This window comes from Oculina patagonica, chromosome 5, assembly GCF_052425735.1.
Source record: "Oculina patagonica isolate OP01 chromosome 5, crgOcupat, whole genome shotgun sequence".
Lineage (NCBI taxonomy): Eukaryota > Metazoa > Cnidaria > Anthozoa > Scleractinia > Oculinidae > Oculina > Oculina patagonica.
In genome coordinates, this window is record NC_135762.1 from 27,150,045 (window position 1) to 27,161,866 (window position 11,822).

Genomic DNA, 11,822 nt, shown 5'->3' on the forward strand with positions numbered 1-11,822 from the left:
TTTTTTTCTATTCCGCTTATAAGCCCTCCCGGATAAAAGCCCCTCCGTTTATAAGCCCACCCAAAACCCTTACGAAGTTGTATAAGCCCAGGGCTTATAACCGGAATTTTACGGTATCATGAATTGATGATATATTACATAGACTGACGAGATTATGGTGGGACTGCTACGTAGTCGTTGGGAATGAACGGGATGCGGGTTTGATAAAGGGTCTGAAGGGAAAAGGCAAAGTTTTTTTGCACCAACTATCAAAGTCTTTTTTTTATTTTTTATTTTTTTTTTTTAAACTATCAAAGTCGATAGAAACTAAGAGCGAGTCGTCTAATTGTTTACGCATAACCCACTGACCGATCTATTAAACTCAGAATATCGACAGAATTGATTTATTTATATCCTATGAGGAGTAGGAGCTCCCTTTTGAGTTTCCCTGTGAGTTCCCTTCTGAGTTCCCTAGTAGTGAGTTCCCCTTTGAATTTACTTTTGTTAAAAGTTTCTTATAAGATCTCTTCTGATCTGAGTTTCCTACTAGTGAGTTCCTTATTAGTGAGTTCCCTAGTAGTGAGTTCCCTATTAGTGAGTTCCCTACTAGTGAGTTCCCTACTAGTGAGGTTCCCTACTAGTGAGTTCCCTACTAGTGAGTTCCCTACTAGTGAGTTCCCTACTAGTGAGTTCCCTATTAGTGAGTTCCCTACTAGTGAGTTCCCTACTAGTGAGTTCCCTATTAGTGAGTTCCCTACTAGTGAGTTCCCTACTAGTGAGTTCCCTAGTAGTGAGTTCCCTACTAGTGAGGTTCCCTACTAGTGAGTTCCCTACTAGTGAGTTCCCTACTAGTGAGTTCCCTACTAGTGAGTTCCCTATTAGTGAGTTCCCTACTAGTGAGTTCCCTATTAGTGAGTTCCCTACTAGTCAGTTCCCTACTAGTGAGTTCCCTATTAGTGAGTTCCCTAGTATTGAGTTCCCTACTAGTGAGTTCCCTACTAGTCAGTTCCCTACTAGTGAGTTCCCTACTAGTGAGTTCCCTACTAGTGAGTTCCCTACTAGTGAGTTCCCTACTAGTCAGTTCCCTACTAGTGAGTTCCCTACTAGTGAGTTCCCTACTAGTGAGTTCCCTACTAGTCAGTTCCCTACTAGTGAGTTCCCTATTAGTGAGTTCCCTATTAGTGAGTTCCCTACTAGTGAGTTCCCTACTAGTGACTTCCCTATTAGTGAGTTCCCTACTAGTGAGTTCCCTACTAGTGAGTTCCCTAGTATTGAGTTCCCTACTGGTGAGTTCCCTACTGGTGAGTTCCCTAGTATTGAGTTCCCTATTAGTGAGTTCCCTACTAATGAGTTCCCTACTAGTGACTTCCCTATTAGTGAGTTCCCTATTAGTGAGTTCCTTATTAGTTAGTTCCCTTTTGTCTGCAAAGGAGGGTGTCTGTAATAGCGAGGTTTTGCCAAGGCAAGAGTTGACTGTATAACTTGGAAAGGATCCGGAATATAACAGTGTTTTATTTGTTTTAAGTGCCTATGAAGTAAAAAAGTGAAAAGTGGGGCCATTTTGCGTGCGGCCAAAACGATCATATTACAAGGCTGTGACGTAGGAAATTGTTCAGTCGACTCGAGCGTAATGGCGGACAAGGGCAAAAGAAGGGCTAAGGGAAACTATTGTGTGGCTGGTGGCCCCAATCTGGCCAATTGCGCCAACAACTCGCTGACTCCAGGAGTATCAATGCATTACTTCCCGAAGGACAAAACTTTACGGCAGAAGTGGAAAAATGATTTATTTTTTTTCCCTCTCACTTTTTTCTCCAAAAAATCCCTTCCTTCCTTCCTTCCTTCCTCCACACTCCCTCCCTTTTTTCCTTCCTTCATCCTGCCAGTTGTAAGTGGCACTGCAAGATCCTAACCAGCAGGTATAACTGTAATAATGGAATTTTACGGTGTTTTTGATCACAAAAAAGGAACAAAAACAAAAGAAGTATTTGTTGTTTATTTTTTTTAATAATTAAACCATGAGATTTTAAAATAGCGTTAGCTAATTTTTTCAGAGAACAGTTTTCTCATTTGAATGCAGAAGTGATGAAGTGGAAATCCCATGACATTGAAGTAGTCACCATTGATAGACTTGACCAGTGTACCACCAATACCCTGTATGCCATATGTGAACAACGTTAAGGACGTTATATGTTAACACATTCTTTTTAGCAAATAGAATGCCCAAAATTATCTTTGAATCTAAGAACATCACAAACTAAAGAAGATATAAAACCAAAGTATAAAAGGAGTTAGAAGAAGATTGAGATCAGTGGATTACAAAGGGCATTAAATGCGTCCAGTATAAAAACGCGACACCCTTAACTATTACCAGTAAGAGGATTTGTTCGTATATTCATGCACTTCTTATTCGGGTATATTCGAGCAAAGTCTATTTGGTACCGAGTTTACTCATGTTCATTGGCTTCCGCAAATAGAACACAGTCTTTTTTTTAGAACAATCTTGTTCTTTTCTGTAAGGCCGTTTACCTTTAGGCGTTCCGTTTTTATACCAGGCAGCTTTTAATGTCTCAGGCATCTGGACGACTTTAACGTCTCTAGCATAAAAATGGTCTCTGATGATTTTTGAGTGTGCCACAAAAAAAAACTTATTAACAAACCCTGTAACAAAGAGTATCTTTTTGCCCCAAATTATCACTGATGTTTTCGCACCTTGTTAACCCTGAGCGAGATCTTGTCGGCTTAAACTATTTGGCATTTTGTTCTGAACACCCTAAGTAGGACCAAAATTGATCATTTATTTTTTTCTGAGTAAGACAATTAACATCTCCATCCCTTTCATAATATGGGAATCTCTCCCCCCCCCCCCCCCCAAGTGGCACCAGCTATAACATGTACTGAATTTCAAGGATATGATCCTGCCTTGTCCCTTGGAAAGAAAAGATGATAACATTCACAGTTAATAATACGTTATGAAAAACACTTGAACAATAAATTTAGCCATTTTAAAAAATTATTTGAAACATCTACAAAACAACCAATGTTCAGTTCAAGTTCATTATGGTAGCTAAAGCATGCAGCCTACCTCGCATGCATACTTTATCAAATTATGATGCATGTGGCTCACATCACAAAATTCAGTTTGAGGAATACCTTCAACATTAAGGAAACACCAAACTTGCTCCTTGTGATTGTTTGAGTTACATATAATAAGCACTTGGAATCTTGGAACTTGAGAAGTACAAGCATATTTAACTAAACAGTGCACTCGGGAGTGTTTACTTTTCCCTTTCACATAATTTTTAACAGGGCAGTACAAAAACAAACTGGGATTTCCCGAGGGGTGTGGCGGGAATGGGGGGCTCAAACCCAAAACCTTCTTGTGGGCGGAAGGGGGGGGGGGGGGCAGGGGGTGATGGTTATTTTCTGGAACAACACAATAATAGCAATATTTTGTTTTTTTTTTATTCATCGTCTACATGTTGTATATATAGCTAAAACAATCAATTATTTGTTAACTTTAAAACTTTACGTTGGTGTGAAGAGCAGCTGCAGTCAGCACTCTAGTACCAAAGCAGTATACATACACTGACACTTGTATATATATAGGACACTTGCAGTGAATTAGGAACATGCATTAACTGGTTGTTATACTTTTTTCTGAGACCCTTTCCTGTTATGGCCACTAAAGAAGATAACACATATTATTTTATGATACATGTAAGCAAAGAAACTCACATTGGTTCTCCAGTTGCAATGTAAGCATCAATGACATTATCTGTTAAGTCGCCAAATGACACCAGGGTCTCCTCATAAAACTGAGTTATTTTGGACTCCTTTATATCTAATAGAAAGAAGAGGAACTGGTCACTTTACATACAAATACTTGCCAATGAGTAATTTTATTAACAATAGGCACTGGTTGAGAGAAATGCTGGACTGATAGACTAGTAGGCTTTGTCAAACAAATGAAGAAGTTATGGGTTCATGTTGTGTTATTTTCTCATCACCGGTCTTCACATTGTCAGGGTACTGAGGCTTGTATGGCTCAGTGACCCCAAGAGCTGTACCGCCCAGGAATATGATCTCTGGTAGGTTCAACCTCTCCGAATTAGTTTGGGATGCTGTGTTATTACTACCCCATCCCAAAAAACACAGATCTATGGTTACAGAAAACCCTAAGGCCTTATAATTTCCCAGTGTGTTTACATCATGTTTGCACCACGTGATGTTAGCTTACTAGTTGGTTCAAAAGAACATGAAAGCTAGTGTACACTTGTAGGCGAGGTCCTTTGCTATGAACCTGTTTAAGAGCAGCTTCAAATAACATATAACCAGAAATGCATAATCTTTCCATTCCTGTAAATTAATAAATTTATTGCGGTTTTCAGTGAAATGGAACTCTGAAATTCAAAAGCACTGAATTGTTTTTCGTGTTTATTTTATTTAGAGGGACCGCCAAAAAAAAAAAAAAAAAAAAAAAAAAAAAAATTTAAAATTTTTTTTTTTTTTTTTTTTGGGCCGGTTGAAAAAAAAAAAATATTTTTTTTTTTTAAAAATTCAGGCAAGAAAAGTGCTGACACTGGGTGGGCTGGGAGGATTTTTACTGCCATTCAGGGCTGCCTCAGCCCTCTCCCCTAGATCCACCATTTGACATCAGTGGGAGGCTCAGTGGCCTTTTAGTGCACTGAGATCCAGGTTCAAGCCCTGGCCAGTGTTGTTGTGTTACTTCACATGTTCTTGGGCAAGACACTTGACTCTTGCAGTGCCACTCTCCACCCTTGGGAGTATACATTAGAATCCCAATTTCTCTAACCTCCAAGGGAAATGAAAATTGGTTTGACAAATCTGGACATCAAGAAATCTGGGGTAAAATTGCAGTTTTCAACTGAAACAGCTTTTGGTTCAAGTTATCAGGAGGTTACAAAAATCAAGTGGGAGGCACAGTGGCCTAATGTTAAGTGCACTGTACTCCTGATCAAGCCTTGCGGTTCGAGCCCTGGATGGGGTCACTGTGTTGTGTTCTTGGGCAAGACACTTAACTCTCACAGTGCCCCTGACCACCCAAGTGTTTAAATGGGATAAGCCCTGGCCTGATGGGCCATTAGACTCTAACGCAGACTTTACCTAGCAAAAATCGATGGTTTAAGCAAAATCGGGGTTCCACTGTTTAAATGGCTACCAGTGATCTGTTCCTGACAAAGTCCTTGGGGGTTGCCTGTGATGTGCTATAAATTTTAACGGTAATAAACACACCTTTTGTGCCATCATTCTGTAAAAGAGTAACACCACTGAACACTGTATGATCCTTGCCACTCAAGCTACAAAAAGACAGTTTACTTTTAGCTTTCATTATATTAAGTATTAAAAAAATGTCATTTAACCTTGACTAGCACAATTCCAGGGTTATGAAGTCTGTGGTGAACAAAAGTAAAACTATATATATATAGGAGTAAAAACTGTTCCTGGCTCTTGTCAAAAACATTTTGATCTTAATTGTAAACAATTTTTTAAGTCAAATTTTTAAGCCTTTTTGAACCACCTTTACATGTACATCCAAAATAGTTTACCGGTAACAAAAGAACTTGGGACTTTAAAAATATACTTATTTATATACAGTAAAACCCTGTCACGGGCACCTCATTATAATGGTCACGTTGTCGTGGCCAAACGCCCATATATTTTCTTATAATAAAACCCTGCTAATGTGGCTACCCCGTTTATATGGCCAACAGGCCACATTCTTAAATCCCAACCTGTATAATCCTTAAAAATGTTACCCCGTTAATACGTCCCCTTGTGAACTTGAAAGTCAACTGATTTATCTTGTTAGGTCAGAAAGTCTGGGACCTTTGTTTTGAGAAGATAGCCTAGCCTGTTGATGTTTTATGTTTCTCAATCCAGTTGCTGTATGTTTATTTTCCATCATACAGTAAATTGTAGATATACCCTGATTGAGTCTTGATTTGTTTCTTTAAAAAAATTACTATAATATTACTGCAGTCTGGATGTTTATAAAAGAACAGTAAGTGTTGTTTAAAAGCGGGATTGTGCTGTGTATCTGTTATGACATCAATTAAAAAAGGCCAGTCATGAAATCTGACCCTACCTAGTTAATGCAGCCACCCCATTAATACGGCCAAATTTCCATGGCCCGCTGGTGGCTGTATAACCAGGGTTCCACTGTATGTGAAAATGAGAGAGAAATTTTGATGGCCAGTTATAATTTGGGTCCAACAATGCAAAATATATATCAAGAAAACAGTAAAGCATGGACCAAATGTTGTGGCCAAGGTATGACTTTATGGGATCAGTCAAACAGAACCTCATTACAATTATATCAATTAATTGTTTCATGCATAAATTCAGAAAGGGAAAGAAAAAGCTCAGACATCAAATCATTGACAAGTCACCTTTTTAACATCGAGAATGCATTGGCTTTGCTTCTAGGTTTTTCCAGGATAACGTCATTCAAGACCTGACAAAACAACAAAATCAATCTTGACACCATTTCAGATTTAAGGGTGTTACATCTTGGCAACATTTAGAAAAGTCTTAAAACCATGTAATCTCAGAGTCAGAATTGAAGGGTGTATAGAAATCTTGAAACCCTATATATGTCTCAGTAAATATATTTACCGGTAGCTATGTATAGATGCATATGTGACCTACTGGGAGAATATAGATCCTTGGTCTTCAGTGGTGGATAAAGACCTTCAGATAAGTGGGGGGGGGGGGGGGATCATCCAAACCCTGGAATAAGGGGTGCTCTCAAAAATAATTTTTCTCGGTCCTACAGGCCTCTATTTGGCCTTAATATATGGTAGGGGCCCGGGGAACCCTCCCCTACATCCACCACTGGTCTTGACAACAGGGATCAAGCATAGCGAGGTCCATACAGAAAAGAAGAGAGGATTGATATTCCTACAGTATATCCCAAGTGAGCATAGTTAATAAAAGTTTTTTACATGACTGCTGTTGAAATTTTAGTCAGTCCAATACTCAAACAGCTGGGCTGCATTCAATCTGACAGAGCTCTAGTATTCTCCACCTCAGTTCAAATGTGTTTTTGTCTCTTATTTCCAAACTACATGTAGAAACTCGGCATCAACAGGATGAAGAAGTACCCGCGGTGAAGTTCACGAGGACCGAGCAGACCGAGTGGAGGAGAGTAGTGAGGAGGAGAGGCGGCGAACTCGAAAGGCCGGAGACGCGGCCGCCCACCCGACGTGGGTCCACCGCGCGACCTCCCCGACTGTAACACGACAGACGAATGGCGACGTAATCCTACACCAGGACCCGCGGGTGAGACGAGGGAGGCGTGTGGCCTGGCCCGGGGTGCCCACAGAAGTATTGGTTTACAAGTGTCTGTGTCTTTGACACCCACTTTCAGTGTTCCATGCATAGCTATCTTTCTGCATCCATCTTTTGACATTGTCTTTCGATGTGCTGTTTGAAATGAGCCAATCCAAAGCGATGCATACCAGTGTTTGGTTTTGTGCAAAAAAACCCACAAGTTCAGAAGGTCATGCTAGTGGGCTGTGTTTGCCTGATTTTTATCCATGTTGTTTGTCAAGCTTGTTGAAAGATGGATGTTGATAGAAAGCCCCCATGCATGTAACACTGAAAGCAGGTGTAATAAAATTCAAATTTAAATATATTTTTTTACTAAGCACAGGTTCGATTCACTTACTACCACAGTATCTGCTCCTATAATCAAGTTTGCTTTCTCACTCTAAAACAAACAAACAAAAAATATATTTAAGCTAAAATATCATTACATGAATGATATTAAACTAATGATGTGATGAAACTGATTAATAGATCAATAGGTTTACTGTAATGACATTTAAGACTCCCGGTTCCTGGTTCTCAAGTTGGGAAAATCCCAGACTATCGGGGATTTGTTTGTTTCCTGATGTCTCGCCACACAATTGAGATTAAGCTTATGTTTCCACAAGTTGGGATTTCACGACCAAGGATCCAAGATCTTTTCCATTAAAATTGACATTTCTTCACGCAACAATCGCGTACCTTATCTATTCGCCCAGCCACCTCCAAAGCTTTTTGCTTGGAATTCTCCAAAACATACTCATATGGATGTTTAAAGGCACTTTTATCGAGTGTTTCTTCAAATGTGGATGGAATTACGTCGAACTTCAGGCCCTGCAATGATGTTAAAAACACAGAAATCATCGTAAATTTGATACGAATATCAGTCTCAAACTTGCGCAAACATTTATATTCTTACAATTTTTCGCAGGATTTCACATCTTCTAGGCGAACCGCTCGCAAGAATTATTCTTTGCGATGATAAAATCTCCAAAAGTGGTTCCAACATGTCGAAAGCAGATATCTACCAGGCGTTACCTGCGAAAACGAGAAGGCCTGGTTGCTATGGCAAAATGGCGGGAAAGAAAGGCGGACTAGTACCTAGTCCGTCCGAGGACTCCGTCGTTTAGCGCAAAAAGAAAATTAATTGCCTTTCTAATAACTGGGACGAAATCTAAAGAGTTGTATTTTTACGGTCAGTAGGCTAAAGGTCATCTTTAATGTACGCAATACAAGCTAGAGTAAGACATAATCCAGTTAGTGATTTATTATATTGGATCAGGAGTCCGTTGTTGGATTTAAAAAAATAAAACTTGACATATTTTCCTTGCTAGTCTGTCTGCCGAGCAGAATGAAAACCGCAGCGGAGGGCAACAATTCCGATCCTGTGATAAACGAAGCTGTTAAAATTCAAGAGGTAAAAATCCGGATCTATTTTTTCACTTTTTTTTGGTTGGAATTGGTTGGAATGCACTCTGTTAGCAGGCCGGGTCTGCAATAGAATTTAAAGTGGGTTCCTGAGTCGCCGAGATTCCTCAATTTAACATCCACGACAAATTCTGATCTCTTAATCTGTTATCAGTGCAACGGTCTGTCCTGCAAAAGAGAAAGACAGACTGACAGAGGATCCTGAAAAAATTACAAAGCATGACAAAGGCCCACAATTTTATTTAAAAAAAATACGTTGTTGGTACTTTTTATTCTTATTTTTACATCAGAGACCAACTGTCTCCTACCTTTTTGTTATTTTATCGGCGCACCTTTTTGAACAACTGAAGTATGATTTCCAAGCCGTCAGTCCATTTTATCTCCGGATCTTAGTCCTCAGAGCCTATTCATCCTGAATTCTGGAACTGCGCCATGTGCTGTAATTGACTTATAAATAACTTTGCGCTTATCCTCAAACCGGAAACCATAACCGTTTCCGGAATTAGATGTGTCATGATTGACATGTGTCAAACAAAACTGATAGCTCGGCTCGATGTATATATGTGAATTGCGCAAACAAACGCTTATGGGTCAGAGGTGTCGGATTTATTGATCTTTTGAATCCTCGATCGGTTGTTTTGAAGAAGCTCAACCTTACAGTAGTGTAATATTTACATTGAAAAAAGACACCCGACGGGTTCCATTGCAGTCGCGAAGCATTCCTCGCACCTTGATGACTCGCGAGAAAACAAAGCAAAATAATAATAGCTCATTAATGACATTAAAATGGAGGTGTGATGTGACGATTGCCATTCCTGCCCCAATGGTGTCTTCTTTGATATGATTGTCATTAAAAAAATATCGTAAATTGACTAAAGATCATTTTCATCGCCGTGAAATTAAAGTTGTGCTTGAATTTATTTAAGACCACTCGCTGAAAATGGGGAAATGTCGGATTGTTTGACGTTGATTGTTGGGCGTTCCGAGAAATTTACGGACAAGTACGTGGACAAAGTAATTACAGTAATGTTCATGTGTTTGTTTTGAAAGAGGTGCACAACACTTGAAAAGTCCAGGAAATCGAAAGTACCACAAGCATTTATTTTTTCCTTTACGTACGCTTTCCAACAAAGGGCATAGTGTTTTGCCAATTTCTAGTCACACCATAATTTAATAAGTGTGATTCGTAGTCTCTTTTGTCAAACAGATTAATCTTATCATAATTCCACAGTTTTAGAGTCCTGTAATTGGATGATAAGTGTTAGGTAAGCGTTGATAAACTTCCGTCAGAAAGTTTATGTCACAGTTGGGTCCCATTTCACAGCTGCGCGCGCGAGTTTCATAGCTATATTTGTCTATTGTGGAAGTGGTCTTACAAAAGCTGCCTTGCTCTACCTCAAGCTTTTCCCTTTCGCTGCAGAACTGCGAGATTTTAACTCTAAAATGGAACAGCCACTAAAAGAAGAGAAACCGAAAGCTGAGTCCTGCGAGCAACCGACTTCAACGGCTACTGAAACAACCAACTCTGCCGAGGTACCGCGCGGACCTGCAAATCGTAAGGAGAGAAAGCGCACCCTAACCATGAATTCTGCATTTGCCGAGCTTCGCGACCATATTCCCAACGTGCCTCCTGATACGAAGTTGTCAAAAATCAAGACATTGAGGCTCGCCATTAGCTACATCAAATTCTTAATGGAAATTCTCGACGAGAGCAATGATGGGAAGCCAGGTCGAAGTCATCGCAACTTTGTGGCAGATTTGGCTTTCGAGAATGAGGGACGAACGAAACGAAAGAGAGAGAGCATTGTAAGTATACTTTATGTAATGATGATAGATTATATAGAGATTTGCGCAACACTGCATGCAATGTAAGAGTTGCTAGCCCCAATTGTAACATGTTCTTGATTTGTAGCGTTGAATGTTTTTCACTTACTAGCCTGCTGCTCCAAATGATTCGTCACAGAGGAAACGAGGTCGGACAGGATGGCCACAGTATGTTTGGGCTATGGAGCTAAGGAACTGATATCATCCCACACTGGAACTTCAGTTAATTCTCCATCTACAAATCGCGATTGTCCGTACAGCGAAGACTGAACTTACAAAATCACAACCGAAGCGCATGTAACAATGGCCACTGACGCATCGGTTATTTTTACGAACTTCGCCTGTTGACTGTGGAACGCTAGAACAAAACGTTGTCCGTTGACGTTTAGCCGAAAATTCAACGTTTCGCAATTACAAGTAATCTGGTAGCTCTTGAATTCCGTAATCGTAGATGTGTTATATCTTATACGTGCACACACTAATGCGCGGGGCGTTTAAGTGTGATGCGAAATACCCTTCTCCAAGGGCGAAGAAATGATGGCTCTATCAGCTAATGTATATTTAAACGATCGGTGAGTGAGGTTATTATTTTGTCTGATAGTTGATACACTGAACACTGTTAAATTAGCTTATGATCGCTCGAATATTCATCGTAAAATAATCAAAATTTAATAATCAAAATTTGTAGTGGTGATCTTAAAAAACCATTTTAAAACTCAAGTATCTTTGGCGCCTCTGTTATATTATAGAATCATTATACGTTGATCGTTCTACAAAGCACAGCTCGTTTTCGTACAAGGTTTTAGCTGAAAACTTAGCAAACCTAAATCTTAAAAGGCAGCTTATCTGCTTTGCAAATAGCTGTTGCAAAAACACAACAAATGAACTGTATTATAGGTACAATAGTGTTATTACAAAGAGCTCAGCTGTAGTTGTTATTTAAGAGCCCTGAATATCTTCTGTTGATTGTTTAAACAAGTTTATTGTCTTGAAGGGAAACGGTGGGTTAGTGGATAAAACAAAAATAGTGTTAGCTTTATTTATTATTATGGTTATATTGCACTCGAAGTTGTGTATATTTACAGATCACTTTGTATTATTGTGTCCAATTTTTTAAGTTGAAGGGTGCTTAGAAATTCTTGACTTAGTTAAAATATACAATACACTGATTAAAACGACATTAACCACAAGAAATTTCGTTTGGATCTTTTTACCATTTTCTAACTTTGATTCTAAATTAGGAGCAGTTTTTTTTTATGATT

At 39.3% G+C, this 11,822-nt stretch overlaps 2 protein-coding genes across 2 annotated transcripts; one reads left to right on the plus strand and one right to left on the minus strand.

The window, feature by feature from the left end:
• Positions 1-1,963: 1,963 nt before the first annotated feature.
• Positions 1,964-10,056, minus strand: LOC144653630 (putative bifunctional dTTP/UTP pyrophosphatase/methyltransferase protein). The gene is made up of 8 exons (XM_078513682.1): positions 8,228-10,056; positions 8,011-8,142; positions 7,670-7,711; positions 6,390-6,454; positions 5,233-5,297; positions 3,715-3,820; positions 2,887-2,905; positions 1,964-2,139 (listed from the first exon to the last, which is right to left on the minus strand). The coding sequence occupies exons 1-8, from the start codon at positions 8,315-8,317 to the stop codon at positions 2,014-2,016; spliced, it is 645 nt and encodes a 214-aa protein (XP_078369808.1). The 5' UTR covers positions 8,318-10,056; the 3' UTR covers positions 1,964-2,013.
• On the plus strand, positions 10,038-11,754 carry LOC144653632 (heart- and neural crest derivatives-expressed protein 2-like). Its single transcript, XM_078513684.1, has 2 exons — positions 10,038-10,542; positions 10,673-11,754. Exons 1-2 carry the CDS (start codon positions 10,180-10,182, stop codon positions 10,757-10,759), a joined length of 450 nt encoding a protein of 149 aa, XP_078369810.1. The 5' UTR covers positions 10,038-10,179; the 3' UTR covers positions 10,760-11,754.
• The last annotated feature ends 68 nt before the right edge of the window (positions 11,755-11,822 follow it).

What these genes read in the sequence shown, in the direction of transcription:
- LOC144653630 (XM_078513682.1), bottom strand. Translation starts at nt 8,317, where the DNA reads ATGTTGGAACCACTTTTGGAGATTTTATCATCGCAAAGAATAATTCTT. An exon ending in GTGAAATCCTGCGAAAAATT is followed by an intron (nt 8,143 to 8,227) that starts GTAAGAATATAA and finishes ACATCATTGCAG; the next exon opens with GGCCTGAAGTTCGACGTAAT. An exon ending in GCATTCTCGATGTTAAAAAG is followed by an intron (nt 5,298 to 6,389) that starts GTGACTTGTCAA and finishes GTCTTTTTGTAG; the next exon opens with CTTGAGTGGCAAGGATCATA.
- LOC144653632 (XM_078513684.1), top strand. Translation starts at nt 10,180, where the DNA reads ATGGAACAGCCACTAAAAGAAGAGAAACCGAAAGCTGAGTCCTGCGAG. An exon ending in AACGAAAGAGAGAGAGCATT is followed by an intron (nt 10,543 to 10,672) that starts GTAAGTATACTT and finishes TTCACTTACTAG; the next exon opens with CCTGCTGCTCCAAATGATTC.